General features: G+C 41.3%; 1 protein-coding gene across 2 annotated transcripts in view; it reads left to right on the top strand.

Moving 5' to 3' along the window:
* Window positions 1–404: 404 nt before the first annotated feature.
* The window catches only part of CCDC83 (coiled-coil domain containing 83), a 50,830-nt gene continuing 31,610 nt past the window's right edge, over window positions 405–19,624 (top strand). The window contains exons 1-4 of one of the 2 annotated variants that reach the window (XM_043452640.1): window positions 405–951; window positions 1,445–1,557; window positions 6,803–6,925; window positions 12,335–12,419. In XM_043452640.1, coding sequence (XP_043308575.1) covers window positions 6,831–6,925; window positions 12,335–12,419 — 180 coding nt within the window. In that variant the 5' untranslated portion in view covers window positions 405–951; window positions 1,445–1,557; window positions 6,803–6,830. Of the gene's footprint in view, window positions 952–1,444; window positions 1,558–6,802; window positions 6,926–8,035; window positions 8,182–12,334; window positions 12,420–19,624 lie in introns of those variants that run through there. The other variant, XM_043452641.1, reaches the window with a different exon arrangement.

The following is a 19,624-nucleotide window of genomic DNA, read 5'->3' as shown; positions in this document are numbered from 1 at the left end:
CCAACCAGTCCATCCTAAAGGAGATCAGTCCTGGGTGTTCATTGGAAGGACTGATGCTGAAGCTGAAACTCCAATACTTTGGCCATCTGATGCGAAGAACTGATTCATTTGAAAAGACCCTGATGGTGGGAAAGATTGAAGGCGGGAGGAGAAGGGGACGACAGAGGATGAGATGGTTGGATGGCATCACCGACTCAATGAACATGAGTTTGAGTAAACTCCGAGAGTTGGTGATGGACAGGGAGGCCTGGCGTGCTGCAGTCCATGGGGTTGCAAAGAGTCGGACACGACTGAGCGACTGAACTGAACTGAGGGAGTCTCTGTGCAGCTCCTCGAGTTGAGACGGTGAGAACCGGGTGGGTAGACGGCGGGAGCACACACCCTCGCCCTGACTGTTCCACGCTGCTGCCGCCAGGGGGCGCGCCCGACCCGCCGCTCGCGGCTGGTGGTGGTGGGAGGGGGAGGCCCGCGCCCGCCGGTCGCCTTGGAAACGGAGGGCGCGTCGGCGGCGCTGGAGTGAACCGGCCGGGTCCGCCCGCCGGCCGTGCGCGCTGCCTTTCGGTTCCCTGCTGTGTATCCGCGTGCAGAAACCGTCGAGGGGAGGTCAGGACACTGCCTAGCCTCCTTGCTCGGCCTCGCTTCCTTCCAGTCTGACTCTTAAGACTTTATGAGCATCTCCGCTCGGGGCCCACTGGCCCTGAGGCTGGCTCCGCCACTAAACGGGCCTGGGGTTCCGACTTTCTGGGGTCCAACATCGGGGTGAAGTGCTGGGCGGTTAGGAGCCGCTGACCTCCTAACCTTTTCACCTAGGAGACACGGAGGAAGAACTTTTTGGATCCGATCTGAATACTAACGCATCTCTTTCCGCCTCGCAGTAGAACCCCTGGATACGTTGCTCATTTGCCTTTCTGAGATCTCAGCTCTGGAGAGCAGGATCTGACTTTGACTCAGGTTTGCAACCTTCGTGATGCCCTCAGTCTCTAGCACACAACGGGTGCTCCGTAGACTGATCATGCCCTCCGTTCGTATGGGGCTTTATCGCTTGACAGTTTTCCCAAAGCATTTGACTGTCATTAATAATCCTGACAGGTAGGAAAGATGGAAGAGAAAGCGAGGGTCAGAGAAGTTTAGAGACCTGTCCGAGGTTATAAAACTCCTTCATGGTCTAGACTCCAATCACCTTAGTGCTCTTCTCGCTGAATCCGCAGTCTGGTGAAAGGCTTTAGACGACAGACACCGCAAATCCTTGCGTCCTTAGTACCAGCACGGAGCCCTCCGGCTGCGGGGTGGCGTTGATGGCCCTTTACCCTCGGCTTCTTGCCCTGGCTGGTGGCTGCATCCTTCTAAACAGGACGCTTGCCTTCTTTCTTTTATTAATCTGTTAGATTTGTATCGCAGCTTGTTTGTCTCCTCATTCCTCTTCTTAACCCATAATTCTCCGCAGGGTGGAGAGAGTTGAGAAAGCGGTTGGGAACTGAGAGAACGTGTTACATCTGATGAAAGAAAAAAAGAGAGAAAGCTTCCTGTGAAGGCAGAGAAGGAAAAGAATAAGATTAGGTATTTATCAACATGTGTAATAATTGCTCATTATTTTCTTTCCACCACCCCCAAGACCCAGCCTCGGTTGGTATGCTTTATTCACTGTTGAAGGAGAGAGGTTTTTTCATTCTCCTTCTCCATCAGAGTGTGGGAAGTCCTGCATGTATATATGTCCATTATTCTTACAATATTCTCTTAATGGTTATGTTTCTTTTCCAAATTGGCTGTATCTTACATTTTGAAGTTGTTTGGGGCTATATGTACATAATCTATACAAAAGAAATGGTCTGAAATTTTGTGAGACTAAATTTAGGTGCTATTATCACTACTAAGAGCCTTTAAATGCATTCAGGTTTAAAAAAATATGCTAGAGAGCATTTCTAAAACATTTTAGATTGCATTAAAAATGTACCCTAGCCTAACTGAGATTTTGAATTTAAAAGTCATTTTACTTTCCAAATTCAGGGTATATACAATATTATGAGCCAATAAATAGGACCATCAGGAAAGCAAGTGTGCATTATTTGCCAGTCGGGCATTTGAATCAGATAATTGCTGAACATCCAGTTTGTGCCCACGGAAGATGGTGACCTGTATGCTAATATCTGTTTCTGAATTCCCAAAATGAGTTGCTGAAGTAGTTACTATTCAGTATTTGAGGAGTTATATTTTGTTGAAGATGAGTGCCTTAATGGTTAGATGTCAGACTGTTCCTTAACAAAGGCTTTTGGAAGTACTGCATGATTACAGCTGTTGTTAGACTGACATAATTTTATAGCTTGTTAATGGCAAAAGCCATGTCTAGACTTCAAGACTTCAAATACTCATAGAGAGATCTTTTGAACTAAATTGTGCTCTCAACCCCTGATGGAATCTTATTCAGAACTTTTATCACAAAGTCATGAGGAACTTTCTAGGTATTGAGCCAGGACCCTGAGACTGTGCGGGAAAGGGCAGACTCCTTGTTTGGGGGATAGTGCAGAAGGTAAAGAATCCACCTGCAATGCAGGAGACCTGGGTTTGATCCCTGGGTCAGGAAGATGCCCTGGAGAAGAGAATGGCTACCCACTCCAGTATTCCTGCCTGGGAAATCCCAGGGACAGAGGAGCCTGGTGGGCTATAGTCCATGGGGTCGCAAAGAGTTGGACACGACTGAGTGGCTAACATACTTTGCAGAGTCAAAGCATTATGGGATGTGAGGATATTTGAAGAAGATGGCTTATTATATATTGCTTTTTACTAAATAGACTTCTTACTTTTCACTGACAAGCATTTGGGGAATACTTTTCGAAACATTTTCTAATAGAAAATGATTATGGAATAGTCTCTGAAAATGCTGGATACCCAAGTCCTTCAAACCCAGCCTCCTCACCTGCCCTCACTGCCTGTGTGTGTGTGGGGGGGGATGTGCACATGCATGCACTTATTCGTGTCCTACTCTGTGACCCCACAGACTGTGGCCCACAAGGCTCCTGTTTCCATGGAAATTTCCAGGCAAGAATACTGCAGTGGGTTCTCATTTCCTCTTCCTGACCCACTGATTGAACTGGTGTCTCTTAGATCTCCTGAACTGGCAGGCGGGTTCTTTCCACTAGCGCCATCCATACTGTATGTTATTGATGCCCAAACAGAGTTGGGAGAGGAAAAACAGGCACAGAAGATCATGCCCTGGGGAAGTATCTCTCTAGCATTTATTACTTGTATGGTTTTCTAAAGCCTTTTAGAGTTGCTCTTTCTCTCTCTCTCTCTTTTTTTTTTTAAGTTTTATTGGAATATGCTTCTTTCTTCCTATCAGTCTAAGCAGAGGTCTCACCTCTTTTATACTTTATAACTACAGGGCAGAAAAATTGCTACACATGAACAGGCACTAAATAGACATTTGAAGTTACTGACAAATCCGCACAAGTGTTCATTTGTCAGGAATTATTTTAAGTGAAATCTTCTTGGAGGATAGTTATTTTGTAGCTGTTTTTTCTAGAATTCTCACCTTTTCTTGAGATAGGAATCCTCTAGGTGGTCAGGAACTGTAAATCCTTGTCAATGTTTATTAAAATCCCCATTGTTTGTAGGACATTATCTAATGCAAAAGTACATTTTGACAGAATGTCATTAGCTCACTGCAGAAAGGCAACTGTTAAGCTGGTGACCCAAATGGCTTATTAATTTTCCTTGAAGTATGTGAAACAATGAATCTTAATATAGTTTATGCACAAACCATTTATGCTTAATGGATCCACATTTTCACTCATATTTTATTAAAATCTTTTGCCTTGAGCTGCAGTTAGGTAACTAATTGTTCACTGGTCAGAGAGTTGGAAACATAAGGGCCAGGTAACTGAAGTAATTGAGCAAAATGAGGTCATTTTTCCTCCAGCACCAGATGGGTACCACAGGTGGGAACCATAACACTTGATCTCTTCCATATGACTCAGAAAGAAAATTAGAGATTAATGTTATTTGTTTCAGCTTTTAAATAAAATATTTTATAGTAAAAGTTTTTGTTAAACACTAAGTTCTTGTAAAATGAAACCCTTGACAGCATGCTATGGTTTTGTGTAACTGTTAAGTTAAAAATCCTAATTTTAAAATAGAAAGTAATATAAAAATTCAGTTTTCCTGAAACAAAAGATAGCAATTTTTTTCCCTAGTGATAAGTTTCTGTGAACTGTGACAGTATGAGGCTTATGGAATCATTCTCAATACTTGCACATCTGAGAAGATAACACAACATATTAACCTGTCTTAATGAATTGAATCTTTTTGATATGTCACCTTTGTGGTTTTCAGTTAAAAAGTATTGTAGTATATTTGCATTCACAAATACTAGAATCTATTAGGATACAGAGATGAACACACTTGGCTAGAAAAGTCTTAGGCACCAAGACTAAACCTCGCTAGAGGTCTGGTTATGCAAACAGCAAGTCTGCAGGGGAAAAGTATGTTTTTATTTCAGTGAGTTTTTCCGTTGTGGATCTGAATGATTTGTGTAGATTGCCTACTCGGTGATCCAAATCAGTGATGAAAGCTGATGGTCAAAAACCACATGGATTCGTCTTTCCACCTAACCTCATACTTGGCAGCAGGCAGACATTCTGCTTTACTTACCTGAAATTTACCAGATTATGCTTCTGGAGCCATAATTAAAGGGGCAAAAATACTTACTAAATTCTTTCTATATGGCAGACACTATGACAGGTGCTTTAAATATTAACCCATTTCATCCTTACCAGTGTTTAAGGATTTTGTTCTCACTTTACAGATGATGGAACTGAAGCTCAAAAAGATTAAGTAGCCTACTCAAGGTCACCTAGATATTAGGTGGTAGATCTAGGATTAAAATATGTCTACCTGATTCACCCATCTAATTGTTCATTTGACAAGGACTGCATCTACTGTGCTAGGAGGGGAAATACAGTAATGTACAAGAATTACATCATCCCCATGCACATGGAGTTTCCAGCCATTTTAACAAATAACTACAAAAGTTATGTTTTTCCTACCACACCCACCTAGTAATACATTGAATGCAAGTTAGGTACTTACCTTCTTGAGATCTATTGTTGTTGTTCAGCTGCCAAGTCGTGTCCAACTCTGCAACCCCATGGACTGCAGCACGCCAGGCTTCCCTGTCCTTCATCATCTCCTTATGTTTGCTCAGATTCATGTCCATTGAATCGGTGATGCCATCCACCCATCTCATCCTCTGTCGTCCCCTTCTCCTCCCACCCTCAATCTTTCCCACCATCAGGGTCTTTTCAAATGAGTCAGCTCTTTGCATCGGGTGGCCAAAGTACTGGAGCTTTAGCTTCAGCATCAGTCCTTCCAATGAACACCCAGGACTGATCTCCTTTAGGATGGACTGGTTGGATCTCCTTACAGTCCAAGGGACTCTCAAGAGTCTTCTCCAACACCACAGTTCAAAAGCATCAATTCTTTGGCACTCAGCCTTCTTCATAGTCCAACTCTCACATCCATACATGACTACTGGAAAAACCATAGCCTTGACTAGCTGGACCTTTGTCGGTAAAGTGATATCTCTGCCTTTTAATACACTGTCTAGGTCTGTCATAACTTTTCTTCCAAGGAGCAAGCATCTTTTAATTTCATGGCCGCAGTCACCATCCGCAGTGATTTTGGAGCTCAAGAAAATAAAATCTGTCACTGTTTCCATTGTTTTCCCATCTATTTGCCATGAAGTGCTGGGACCAGAAGCCTTGATCTTAGTTTTTTGAATGTTTTAAGCCAGCTTTCCCACTCTCCTCTTTCACCTTCATCAAGAGGCTCTTTAATTCCTCTTCACTTTCTGCCATTAAAGGGGTATCATATTCATGTCTGAGGTTGCTGTTATTTCTCCCAGAATTTTGATTCCAGCTTGTGAGTCATCCAGCCCAATATTTCACATGATTTACTCTGCATATAAGTTAATAAGCAGAGTGACAATATACATTAATAAAAATCCAAAGATAAAAATCTGTCAAGAAAAACTATGATCTTAAAAGTACTCATTAGTTAGTACAAATTAGTACTCATACCAAATCTTCAAAGTGTTCCTCTTTACCATAAAAACTAAAAACAGTGGGTCTGATTTTCCCTTTTAAAAAATATTATTTTTGATGTTTCTTATTATAAGATACAAAAGCAATTAATAGCTAATAAACAGTCAGTGGTAATGATAATACATTATTTTTATCATTCTCATTATTTTGCATTTGTAAACCTCTTAACCATTTAAAAAACACTTTTATTAAAGTCCTTATATTTGCTCTTTATAGCAACCCTGGTCAAACCTAATTTCTTTGGGTCCCAGTTCTAACTCTTTTAGAGCCTAGTTTCCTGGTCTTCATTGAAGGTTGTGCTTTTGTTTTGTCTTAATTTTTAATAACTAAAAGACATTTATTGAGCTGCTGTTATAGGCAGGGCACTCTGCCAAACACTGTGGAGACAGGAAATGATTGAAAAAGTTAAGTCCTTGCTGTAAAAGAAGCTCGATAGGGGCAACAGTTGTTGATGGATCATGTAAGAGAGTGAGTCTCAGAAAGTTTGGGGTCCTGGTCTGGACCTGCTGTAAGCATGGAACTCAGCAGACACAAGAATCCAACTGATTCCTGATGACCCAGCATCATGGATGATGTCAGCTCTGGGGACACGGGGGCAATCTGGATGGAAGAACCAGTTTTAAGTTAAGTCCCAGTAGTGCTTTATCTAATAAACACAAGTAAAGGAACAAAGAATTTATTTTTCCTGTGTCTCTTTTTTCAAACAGGTATTCTTCTTACTAGCTAAGCAACACAATGGAAACCACGGCGAAAACAAATAAAAAGGATACTCAAGATGGGCCGCCAAAGGAAATCAAATTGCCTATCAGTGAGGCACTTATAGACTATCAGTAAGTTTAGATTTTGAAATCCAAAAGTTCTCACACATCAGTGGCAAGCACTGCTAACACTCATGTGACTCCAGCGGAAAATGAAGCGCGCCAAAGCTGTCGAGGAAGCTGGATTGGAGGCATAATTTCACTCTCATGCGACATGCCTATTTTCTTTAGGTTTTGGCACGTTGGCAGTAACACAGGCCAAGCTATGAAACAGCATTCGTGAATGGGTTTTGGCTCCCTCGCCCGCTCCATTGAATTATTGGTCACTCTCCCCCAAATACACAGCAACTTGCTGGCTTATCTCTTCAAAGAGAGCACAGCTCAGTTAGTGTACCTTCACAAAAGAGCAAATGTACACACACTTCTCTTCTTCATTTAACTTTTCATTTCTAGACATTCCAATTTGCATTGTCCTCAAATGCCTACAAATCAAACCCAAATGATTTATAATTATTTTTAATAAGAATGGGCTTCCCTGGTGGCTCAGCTGGTAAAGAATCCGCCTGCAATGCAGGAGACCTGGGTTTGATCCCTGGGTTGGGAAGATCCCCTGGAGAAGGGAAAGGCTCCCCACTCCAGTGTCCTTGCCTGGAGAATTCCATGGACTGTATAGTCCATGGGGTTGCAAAGAGTCGGACATGACTGAGCAACTTTCACTTTCACTTTAATAAGAATATCTTAATATTTCTATCCCAGAAGGTGGAGACAAGACTAGAGGTGATACCTGTCGTATGTTTATGTTTTATCTCACTCATGGAGAGTAAGCCCCTTGATAGCTTTTGAACTTCAACTTTGGGTCCCGGGTAGGTGTTTTAATGTGTAACACTTAGGAAGTGAATGAATACATGTTAGGTTTTTTGTTTTTTTTTTCCAAATAAGAAGGCACTTCATGCCTGTTGAGCAAGTATTTAAATGTTTGCCCAATACATACAGGCAAGTCCTGATCACTAGAGGACAAGAGTGAACAGGCCCACACGGTCCATTCCTAAATGAAGCATGGGAGATGGACATTGAACACACAGCCCGGTCTTTTTTGAAAAACTGCATACCTCTAAGTTAGATCCTACAGAAGAACAGTGTAGGGGGCTCCGTGACAGCGTAACTGAAGAACCGGACAGACTCAGCACGCGCATGCGCGGTCGTTTCCGTCGCAGGGATCAGGAAGAGCTCGTCTGAGGGGGCCATGTGTGAGCTGGCCTCGGAAAGAGGAGGAGCAGATGCTACAGAGCCAGAGTGATGGCCGGCAAGGCTGATGGGAAAGAGGCCGGGTGAGGAAGGGCGTGTCGCAGTCCAGGACGGGAGAGAAGGCAGAGGGAGCGAGAGAGGGCAAGGGCGAGGTCAGATACGCAGACCCCCGGGGACACGTGGGTCTTGGGAGTAGGAGGCCGTCTATTGGAGGGGGCCACGGTTGAAACTGGGGAGCAATGCTGGGGACCAGGTCTCTAAGAGAATCGTTCTCAACGACATTCAGGGAAAATCCAATGTCCTTCTTGCGAGACTCCCAGTCTGTATGTTCTTTTCAGAAGACAGTGAGTGAGAGGGTCAGAACACCAAAAGCACCCACGGGAAGCGACTTTTCACCAAGTTCCCTTTTATTTCACTGGAGGTAACATTAAGCGACCCCCGGATTCTCCCTGCGCTCGTTTCTCAGCATAACTGAAGACTTGGCACATCGTGGCTTCTGCAAGGTGGGCAGAAAGTCCGGCTCCATGACCGCACTCTGGTCTCTCCCCTTTTCCCCACGGCCCACAGGAATGGCAGCCAGCTACATCTCCCTCTCCTCTGGGTCAGCCAGAGGCCAGTCTTTCTCCTCTTCAACAGAGGTTTCCAAAGAGGCGAACATTTTAAAATTCTCATGATCGACTACAAGATGTAAGTTGAGCATTCCCATGCTTTCCATTCTCTTTCTTTGTTGAAATTAAACAGCCTCATGGACTGGAACAGCCCGGGCCTTCCTGCGCCCTTCTGGCGACATTTCAGCTGCTCCCTGAGGTCCTAGGTGACGGGACTTTTGTCCCATGATGAATAGTCAAGACGCCCCCCTCACCATCTGAGGAAGGATTGTCCAAGGGTCCCCAGCAGCATCTTACGTTTCTCTTATACAACCTCAGCCTCTGTGCTCAGGGCACAGAGTAGGTCATCCAGGACTTCTGAACAACTGAACTTTTCTTAATCCCTCTCAAGAAAATAAGGCCGTAGACCTCTGTGGTTGTTGGTGAAGAACCGAGACTGCCAGTGTTGAATCTGCGGAGTGATCATGTCTAAGTCACCCTTTTTCCTCAGGGAATTTGTTCCAAGACTCCCAAGGGATGCCTGAAATCATAGATAGCACTGAATCCTTCATATACTATGTCTTTTCTTCACATATATACCTATGATAGAGTTTAATTTCTAAATTAGGCACAGTAAGAGATTAACAAGAAATCATAATAAAAGAGAACTGTTCTAACAATATACTATATTAAAGTTATGTGAATGTGGTCTTCCTCTCTCTTCCGTTTACCAAAATATCTTATTGCATAATGTTAAATCTCTAGGTGATGGTGGTTTTTATTTTTTCCTTTATATTTATTCCCTCCCCCCAACCCAGTTTTCTACAACGAGTTTGGACATAGGTATAGCAATAGGTACAGAATCAGTTGTGGGTTTTAAAGGTATAATAAGAGTATAGATTCTTTTTTGGAACCCAAATTTGTGTTCCTTCTCAGAATTTTTAACAAAATTGCATGGAGGAAGGAAGTTGACACATTACTATGTTAATACTCAGTAAACAACCTATAATAATAATAGGAAAGAGTTTTATTCAAGCCAAACTGAGGACTGTAGCCCAGGAGACACAGATTCCAGAAGCAGTTGAATTGTGTTCCACTGACTGCAAAATAGGGAGGCTTATGTAGGCAAAAGGGCTTCCTTGGTACCTCAGTGGTAGAGAATCCACCTGCCAATGCAGGAGACGTAGATTCGATCCCTGGGTTGGGAAGATCTACTGGAGAAGGAAATGGCAACCCACTCCAGGATTCTTGCCTGGAAAATCCTAGGGACAGAGGAGTCCGGTGAGCTACAGTCCATGGGCCCGAGTCAGACATGAATTAGTGACTTAACAACAGTAGCAACATACAGGCCAAAACCACAGTTACATGTTGTTTGTCAAGAATTAGGATTGGAATTGGTGAGAAGTAAGGGTGCACGTTAAGCAAGGATTGGTTGGGATCCAAAATGGTCACACAGTTACCAGGGAGACTTTGAGGCCATAAAATTGCACCTGGCAGCCCCTGGCAAAAACATTATTTTGAGAATGGCTGGTGGCATCTTTAAGTTTGATACAGTTCAAAACAAAGTTCTCAGCAATACAGAAATGTGTTTGAAACCACATCCACAATGGCCACGCAGCTCCATTTTGAATGTCTGAACCACAGTTACTCCATTTTGATCTTTAAATGCATTCTTTTCTGTCACGGTTAAAGCAAATGAACAATAGATGTTTGACAGGCCACAGGTTGTTCTAGTCAGCATAAAGTTCAAGCCAAATCAGGAATAAGCCAGGATGACTTCCTCATACCTCAATATGGGAAAATTCCTTCTATCAACTAACATTTTAATAAGGAGGGAAGGGACGAGGTAACAGACGCATTGCATTAGTGTTAATTTCATATCACTGTGCTTTAAAACAGTGTGATACCCCTTTCAAAGCACTTCAGTGTATATTAAGTGCTCAGTATAAACCGCGTTGGTTTATTTTCCCACTTGCTTCAGCATTTAGTGTGACATGTGGGCTACTAGGGCACTGAGTAGATAAGGGAGATGTGAACAGGAAAAAGTGTTCAGAGAACAGGGAGGCTTGAATTCCCACAGTGGCTAATGGTAGGGAGCTCTGAGGTTCAGCTTCATCTGAAAGTGAAAATGTTAGTCGCTCAGGGGGTAGCCCACACCAGGCTCCTCTGTCCGTGGAATCCTCCAGGCCAGCATACTGGAGTGGGTAGCTGGGATCTTCCCGACCCAGGGATCAAACCCAGGTTTTGTGCATTGCAGGCGGATTCTTTACCGTCTGAGCCACCAGGGAAGTCCTGCTTCCTGATAAACCATCTCTGAGGCCTGAGGAGGCCAAAGTGAATTCCCAGGAGAGGCTAGGTGGAGTTAAACCTGCAACTACCAAATGCTCCACAAGGGGGCCGTTGAAGCAGCCAAACCTTTAGGGCAACTTAGAATCCACCCCACCCCCAGGCTTGCTGATGCCATTCAGACCTCTGGGAACTGCTCCCTGCAGAAGCAACACAAGGCAAAGTCTAAAGGATTTGCTCATTTTTAAAATGTTTTTTCTCTTCATTTGGAAAGAAAGAGCTTTGTTTTTATCTCTACTAAGTTTACAATATCATAAATACAAATGATACTCCAGGGGAAGGACTGAGGACATAAGATTGAAATTCACCTGAAATTTACTGAGCACTTACTTTATGCTAGAAACATGCATGTATGATCTTATTTTCATCTTTATAAAATACATAGAGCTGGGTGGGTGTTGTTCTCTCTCTCTTGACAGCTTGGGAACTGAGTTCAGAGAATTGACTTGTTGAGGTCATGTGGGTAAGAAGTGGAAGAGACAAGATTAAAAAGCATAGTTTCTCATTCTGCAAATACTCCTCTGTTCACTACACCAGAGGTGCTCTCTCTATAAATATATATTTAATAGAGGCAAGGGGTTTATATGGAGCTAGTTCTGTTCCTTTATTTTGGTCTCAGATTTAAAGTGCAAAGATTTGTGAGGTAATAGAGATACCCTTAACTCTTCAAATAGTTATCAAATTGCCTGTACCAAAAAAAAAAAAGACAAATTGCCTGTACCAGAGTCTTCCCATGCTTTCTATATTTTATACCTAACAGACATTCAACAAATACTTGTTTGGTGTTAAAGAAATGTACTTGTGTCAAGAAAGAAACTTTTCACTATTTATAGACGAGATGGTATACTAATGAACTTGAACCAAGGGGTCAGCCTGGTTTACCCTACTGTTTCAAGAAGCTGTGCTTGCCCTTGTAAAGTCTTTGTCTTGTCATTTTTGTCTGAATGTTTTTGGATTTCCAGGAAGCATGTTTTCTGTATGCCCTTTCCTAGGTTCTTTTTATGCTGAATTATTTATAGATAATGAGAAAGTATAAAAGTTATGACTATGAAATAAAAATGGGAATTGATATTTTTTTTTTTTTTGGAATTGATATTTTTTAAAACTTGAAGTTCTCTCTCTAATACATACTTTAGTGAGTAAAATATACTCAGAAACACGGCATCAGTAAAGATTCTTATCCCTAAATGGGTTTTATAGTATATTTAATACTTTATTTCAATTCAAATAGTATAATTTTAAAATTTTGTTTCATTAATTTTTCCTAAAAGAAATAATTGTAACACATTATTTCTGTTACTAGCCGTCAAATAAAGGAAAATGCAGTAGAACGATTTATGGCTCGAATAAAGAAATCTAGAGAAAAGAATCAGAAGTATCATGAAAGAGTGAGTATGAAATATAAAGCCGATACCTAATCATTAAACATTTATGCAAATGCTTTAAAATTTTTTGAGTTATAATAAAATAAATTCTAGGAAATTATCTTTTTTAGTGCTTAGAGCTGATCAATTTACAATATATTTAAATGTATTTTTGTACATGGGAGGCAAGAGGGTACTGCTGTTTTTATTTATTAATTATAATGTCAAAGGAAGTCACCTTAAATTGTGTTATTTAGATCATGAGGACACTGAATCTTATGTTTAAAAATGTAAAGCTCTGCAACCCCATTTATCTTTTAATTTCTTATTTAACCAAACTATAAAACATGGGCTCTGTATTTTAAATTTCTTTATCTGTTTTCTTTTAGATTTTCAATGTGTGCATATATAAATATTATTGGAAAAGTACAACTTCAGTTGTTAAAATGACTAGCTTAGTGTTTAAGATGCTGTCTGTCTTTATAAAATCAGAATAAAACGAAGATCAAAGGGGTGCTGTATGTGACTATCGGGACCAACAGAAGTAAAGTTGGGAAATGATAGTGCATACAACTTAGCCCTTAAGGGGTCTCATGAATGAGTAAATACTGAGGGTGTCCCCTATTAAAACATTCACTTTATATGGACCCCGAAACTTCCACCCCTATTTTATTTGACTTTCGTCTACAGAAGACTGTGTCTACCAATTTTAATAGAATTTGAGTCAGAGACCTGAATTTTTGCATCCTGACTGTACAACTTACTGCTAATGTCATTTTGGCCCAAACTGGTGTAAGCCTCAGTTTCCCCCTTGGGAAACAAGGATTCCTGTCTTCCTCAATGGGGCAAATTTGTCCATTTGTTCAGCAAATACATGCTGGGCAAGACAACCCTGACATTGTCGTGATTCTGAAAGACTGGTACTTGCAGCAGGAACTAAGAAACTGAGGCCGATGGATGAAAGTGGAAGCGGAAGTCTGGCTGCGGCACCTGGAGGCAGGTCCCACTTAGAGAGGTCCCCGGGCGCAGGAGAGGGAGCTGCCACCAGGAGGCCGAGGCACGCCCCCGCGTGGTCAGCGCTGGAACCGCGGCTGGCTCTGGGACTTCCGATTGGTTGTGGAAAGGACGATAGATCAGGACTGAGGACCCACTTTCCCATAACCCATCAACTGGAGCCAGAGACAATGTTCTTGTTTCCAGGAGGATTAGCTCAAGACCGTGATAGGTCTAAGTCGGCTCTTGGAGTCATTAGTGGACCCAGCAGCGAGGAGCATAGGAAGACAGACTAGCTCGACTGTATTTATCTATTTCTTTCCATGTACGCTGCTGTTGCCACAGTTTAAGCTGGCGTCATCTCTTACCCTCCTTCCTCTGACCAGTGCATTTTCCATAGTGCAACCAGAATGACCCTTGAAATATGGTAAACCTTTCAGTGCTTACAATCCCACAGTGGCTTCCTGCTGCACAGAAAATAAAATCCATAGATCTTCCTAAAGCCTTCGGGGGCCTTCAAAATTTGACCTCTACTCACCTCTCCAATTCATCTGCAGCTATCCCATCCTTTGCTTACCCCTGCTTCTTTTAAATATTATGAAGCCCAATCTTTTTCTCACTATGGTACCTTTACAACAAAGAGGCTGTTTCCTCTTCCCAGAATGCTCTTCTCTTGGCTAGCTCCTCTTCATTCCCCCCATCTTAGCTGGGATGTTACGTAAAAATATTTCTCCGTTATTTAATTGAAAGCCCTTTAGGTAGCAGCAATCAAATCTTATCTTTGTTTCTCCAAAGGGCCCAGCATGAGTAGGTGTTCAATAAATATTTGTTGGGTTGACCCACAAATACTAGTGGGAGGAAAAAATTTTGAGGTCACAGATATTTAAATTGCTAAGTTTAACATGACTCGTTAGCAAGATATATTTTTCTCCCCACTTATGTCCACATCGGAAATGTCCAAATCGGAAAAGTTATGCCCTCTTCTTTCCTTGTTTCTTCCTATGCGTTTAGCTTTGTTTAGATGATTGCCGCTATCTTTCTCTCTTTCTCTGATTGCATTCATTGCTCCTCTACAGCACTAGACAGCTCACAGCTCACTGTGCCCACGCCCTTACTTCCCAGTACATTCTTCCACTCCTACTGTTCCCCTACAACCATTCTAGCAAAAGTTGTAATGACCAATTAGCCAGGTCCAATGTACTCTTTGAGGCCTTACTTTACACCTCACTCCTCCAGCAGTTACTCCTGGCAACTTGAAACTCTTTTTCCTTTGGGCTCCAGGACGTCACTCTTTCTTAAATTTCCTTCTACTTCTCTGATCATTTTTTTCATTGTTTTTTTCCCCTTGAATAGGAAAAGAAACTACCCTTAAATTAGAGTATTTATCCCCACCCTTTAATTAGAGTATTTATCAAGGTTCTGATCTTAAACCTACTCTTTTACTCTTAGCTCTCTGTGGATCATCTTATTTAACATCATGGCTTCAAATGACATCTTTGTGGTGATATCTCATATGCATATGTGACAGAATTTATAATCCTATTGAAAGGGTTTCTGACCCACTTCCAACTTGTATGTGTGGAGGCGTCCCCTCACCAACAAGCGATTCTCAGACTCTGGCTGGGTGTGTGAGAGTTCACCTCAATTCTGACACTTACCTACCTGGAGATAGAATCAGATTCCACAGGTAAAGGGCTCAGTCCCACAAGACCACCCTCCACTTCAGACGCCAGTTACCTGTCCAGGCTGTTACTTGCACTTCTGGTTGACTGGCTATAAATCAGAGGCTCTCACAACCCCATCCTCCTTAGGTTCAATTAACTTGCTAGAATGGCTCACAGAACCAGGAAAACCCATTTACTCACTGGATCTTAAAAAGAGTATTAAAGGCTATGAATCGACAGTCAGATGAAGAGATACAGAGAGCAAAGCGAAAGTGAAAGTCGCTCAGTCGTGTCCGACTCTTTGTGACCCCATGAAAATAGCCCATGGAATTCTCCAGGCCAGAATACTGGAATGGGCAGCTGTTCCCTCCTCCAGGGGATCTTTCCAACCCAGGGATCAAACGCAGGTCTCCGACATTGCAGGCAGATTCTTTACCAGCTGACCACCAGGGGAGCCCCTAGAGAGCAAAGCACCAAACAAAGGAGCTTCTGCCCTTGTGGAGCTTGGGGCCTGGCAGAGCAGCACAGGACGCTCCTTTTTCAGGTTTTAATGGAGGCTTCATTGCATAATCGTGATTGACTAAATCACTGGCCAGTAGCGGTTGATTCCACCCCAAGTCCCTCTCCTGTCCCTGGAAATCAACGCGAGGGACTGCAATCCTCTAATAACTTGATCGGTTCTCCTGGCAATCAGGCCCTCCCTCTCTCTCTCCCAGATTCAAGTCACTTTCATTAACATAAACCCAATTGTGATGGCAGAAAATTCCATGGGTTTTGGGCACTGTGGGCCAGGAACTATGGGTGAAAATAATTTAAAAAAAAAAAGAATATATCTAAGAAATACAGATATATATTTATATATCTATCTATATATTTATATCATAAACATATCATATATACTTATGCTCTTTGGAAGGGAAGCTATGACAAACCTGGACAGTGTATTAAAAAGCAGAGACATCACTTTGTGACAAAGGTCTGTCTAGTCAAAGCTATGGTTTTTCCAGTAGTCATGTACAGATGTGAGAGCTGGACCATAAAGAAGGCTGAGTGCCAAGGAATTGATGCTTTCAAATTGTGGTGTTGGAGAAGACTCTTGAGAGTCCCTTGGACTGCAAGGAGATCAAACCAGTCAATCCTAAAGGAAATCAACCCTGAATATTCATTGGAAGGACTGATGCTGAAGCTCCAATACTTTGGCCACCTGATGCGCAGAGCTGACTCATTGGGAAAGACACCGATGCTGGGAAAGATTGAAGGCAGGAGGAGAAACGGGACAACAGGGGATGAGATGGTTGGATGGCATCACTGACTCAATGAAACGAGTTTGAGTAAACTTCAGAAGATAGTGAAAGACAGGGGAGCCTGGCGTGCTGCAGTCCATGGGGTCGCAAAGGGTTGGACACAACTTAGTGACTGAACAACAAAGAAATACATTTTAGTCACCTGAGTGACCAAAGATATACCTACATATATTTCTTGTAAATGACAGTATCACAACCATACACTAAAAAGAAGAAAATGTAAAAACTGGTGAAATAGAAATAAAATCTCTAGTTCAACTAATAACATGGCACCAATGTTGATTTCCTGGTTTTGATACTGTGCTATCATTAGATAAGGTGTTGTCATTTGGGAAAGCTGGGCGGACAGTAGGTGGGAATTGCATGTCCTATTCTGGCAACTTCTATTCTTGTTCTTGTGAGTCTAAAAAAGTTTTTAAAAGGCCATGAGATGGCCTTATAACAAAACAAAAATAATCCTTCCTTTGTAGCTTTCTTCTATTTTATAATCTCCTTTCTTCTATTTTATAATATGATAATTAGTCTTACCTCAAATAATAAATTTACCTCATAAGATAAATGTCTTTTTTAAAGCATATTGGTGGATATATTTAAATTTTATTTCAGTATATCACTCAAAATAGTTTTTCAGATATAGTGAATTTTGTAACAGTGTCAGACACATTCCTTTTCTATTTGAAATTCATACAGGATTTGGGAAGTTTAATATAGATGTTATTAAATTTATGTATCTATGCCCTATACATACATGTGGCCTTTTAGATTCTTAGGAATACATAAGAGCTTTCAAAACTCCCTATGGACGTCTCATCTCCAGTTTTCTTCTGAAGTTTTTTTTTTTGGTCAGCTTGTTGTTTACCTCAACTTTTATTAACACCTCAGGGAGCTGTGGGCTTCCCAGATGGCACAGTGGTAAAGAATCCGCCTGGCAATGCAGGAGACGCAAGAGATGTGGGTTCAGTCCCTGGGTCAGGAAGAGCCCCTGGAGGAGGAAATGGAAACCTACTCCAGTATTCGTGTCTGGAAAATTCCATGGACAGAGGAGCCTGGCTGGCTACAGTCCATAGGGCTTCGAAGAGTCGGACACAATGAGTGCGCACGCGCGCGCACACACACACACACACACACACACACACACACACGGAGCTGCAATGTTCAACAACTGTTGATTGTTTTTGACAAACCAGTCTGGGAGAAGGCTGTTAATGCACTGGGTAAGCTCTGAGTCGGGTCAATTAAAGACAAAGGTTGCCAGTGGGGTTTTCTAGGGAATTACCAGATAAGTCAAATAATGACCCTTATTTAGGAACCGGGCTTTGCAAGAGTTCTGCCTCTCTTACTTTTCTTCCTAACCCTCAGCCACAGGCTGCTAGATTGCTGGGTTTTACCATAATTGTGGGGCTGTTGGTTTTTAGGGTAAGTTTGAAATGCCACGAAACTCACTGTCCTTACTAAGATTCAACCATTTTTCTTGAATAAACACTCCCTGGAAGTTACTGCAAAGCCTTTAATTTCCAGAGTTCTGAAAAGTTGATTTTGCCAATCTTTGCCAATTTTTTCTCATTGCCTTTATGGAGAAGTGGATTTTCAGAAGTCTTACTCCACCACTCCAGTTTATGTCATTCTCTACAAGATTTTACAAAATTAGAAGGAAAGAAATTCAGTTTTCAGACATATATCATATCATGAATTCTTAGGTACTAAAAATTCTTCAGAGACAGAATTTATATACTTTAGAATATTGCAAACAAAAGATCAGAGAAGTTAAACTGCGGGATTTTGAATATCATATCTTTTTAATCTTTATTTCTATTTTTTTTTTTAATCACTCAAAGCCTGTCCAGTCTGTCTTTTTGTTTTGGGCTGTATTTATCAATACTGAGCATCATAAAGTTAATTGTCTGTTGCTTTTGTTCAGTTTATCAAAGTTTTAAATTAAAATTCTAAAGCACTGATATGACAGTCATGTCATACAGCCTGTGGAATGACCTAAAGAGCATTAAGTTTACATTAAAATCCTCTCTGAGGACTTTTTAAACTAGTGTCTATTTTGCTAAACAATTTTAAGAAATCAGATTTTTCAGCCATCAACTTTAAAGTCTGTTGGATTCAATATTAAAGACCTGAGTTTTAGTAGGCTGCAGCACTATCAATAAATCACAGATATTTAGATTATCAGAAAGAACTTGGCTACCCAAAATGTGGGTTGTGGGCCAGCAGGTTTGGCATCACCTGGAACGTATAAGAAATGCAGAATTACAGGCATCATACCAAACTTAATCAGAATCTTCATTTTTAACAAGGTCCCCAAGTTCTGGGTATACATGTTGAAGTTTGAGAAGTATTGGCTTAGAGAATCAATTTTGAGAAAGAAAATATTCTTACAGTAGAGTATCTCTATGAAGGTTGCTGCTGCTGCTGAGTCACTTCAGTCGTGTCCGACTCTGTGCAACCCCACAGACGGCAGCCCACCAGGCTCCCCCGTCCATGGGATTTTCCAGGCAAGAGTACTGGAGTGGGTTGCCATTGCCTATGAAGGTAAAGAGAATAAAACCATGAATATCAGAAATAAAATATAATGTTGAAAAAACTATAGTAAAGAGGATATTAAATTATAGGAAAATAAGTAATTTTTGAAAGAAGTATTGAAATATTTTAAGTATATACATTTTATTAGGTCTAAGAAATTGAAGGAGAGACCCCAGGGAAGTGAGTATTAAAACTTAAAGGGAGAAAAAAAAAAACTTAAAGGAAGGCTAAGGAAAGTACAAGAAATATGTATTAAGTTCACACGCAATAAAATATCTCTACATATACATAATAAACTAGCAAGGGCAAAAATAAAGTCTAAGTTGATTAAATAAGAAACATGGAAACATGGACAGGATATTCACAAGAAGAACAGAGTTCATGTTTCAAATGTGGAGTACTGGAATGGTGAGTAATCATCACCCCAGAAGAAGAGAATTAGGGTCACTCGTGAGAAAAGCAAAAAATAGTGTAAATCCCACAAGAGCAGTACTTTTGTCTGTTTTGTTCACGGATATATGCCTAGTGTCTGGATGACTCCTGGCATATGGTAGATGACTCCATAAATATTGAATAAATGAATGATGTTTCCTAGAAAAGAAACATATTTGTGGGAGTTGAAGAAAGTGACCTCTGAAGTCTAATTTCAATGTTCATCGATCCAATGACAGGGCAATAGACTGACAGATGATTAACACAGGTTTTAAAATGAAACTGTCTCTTCAGTGATTATCACATT

The sequence above is a fragment of the Cervus canadensis genome, chromosome 29 (assembly GCF_019320065.1).
Source record: "Cervus canadensis isolate Bull #8, Minnesota chromosome 29, ASM1932006v1, whole genome shotgun sequence".
Classification (NCBI taxonomy): domain Eukaryota; kingdom Metazoa; phylum Chordata; class Mammalia; order Artiodactyla; family Cervidae; genus Cervus; species Cervus canadensis.
This window is presented reverse-complemented; position numbering and strand designations above follow the sequence as displayed.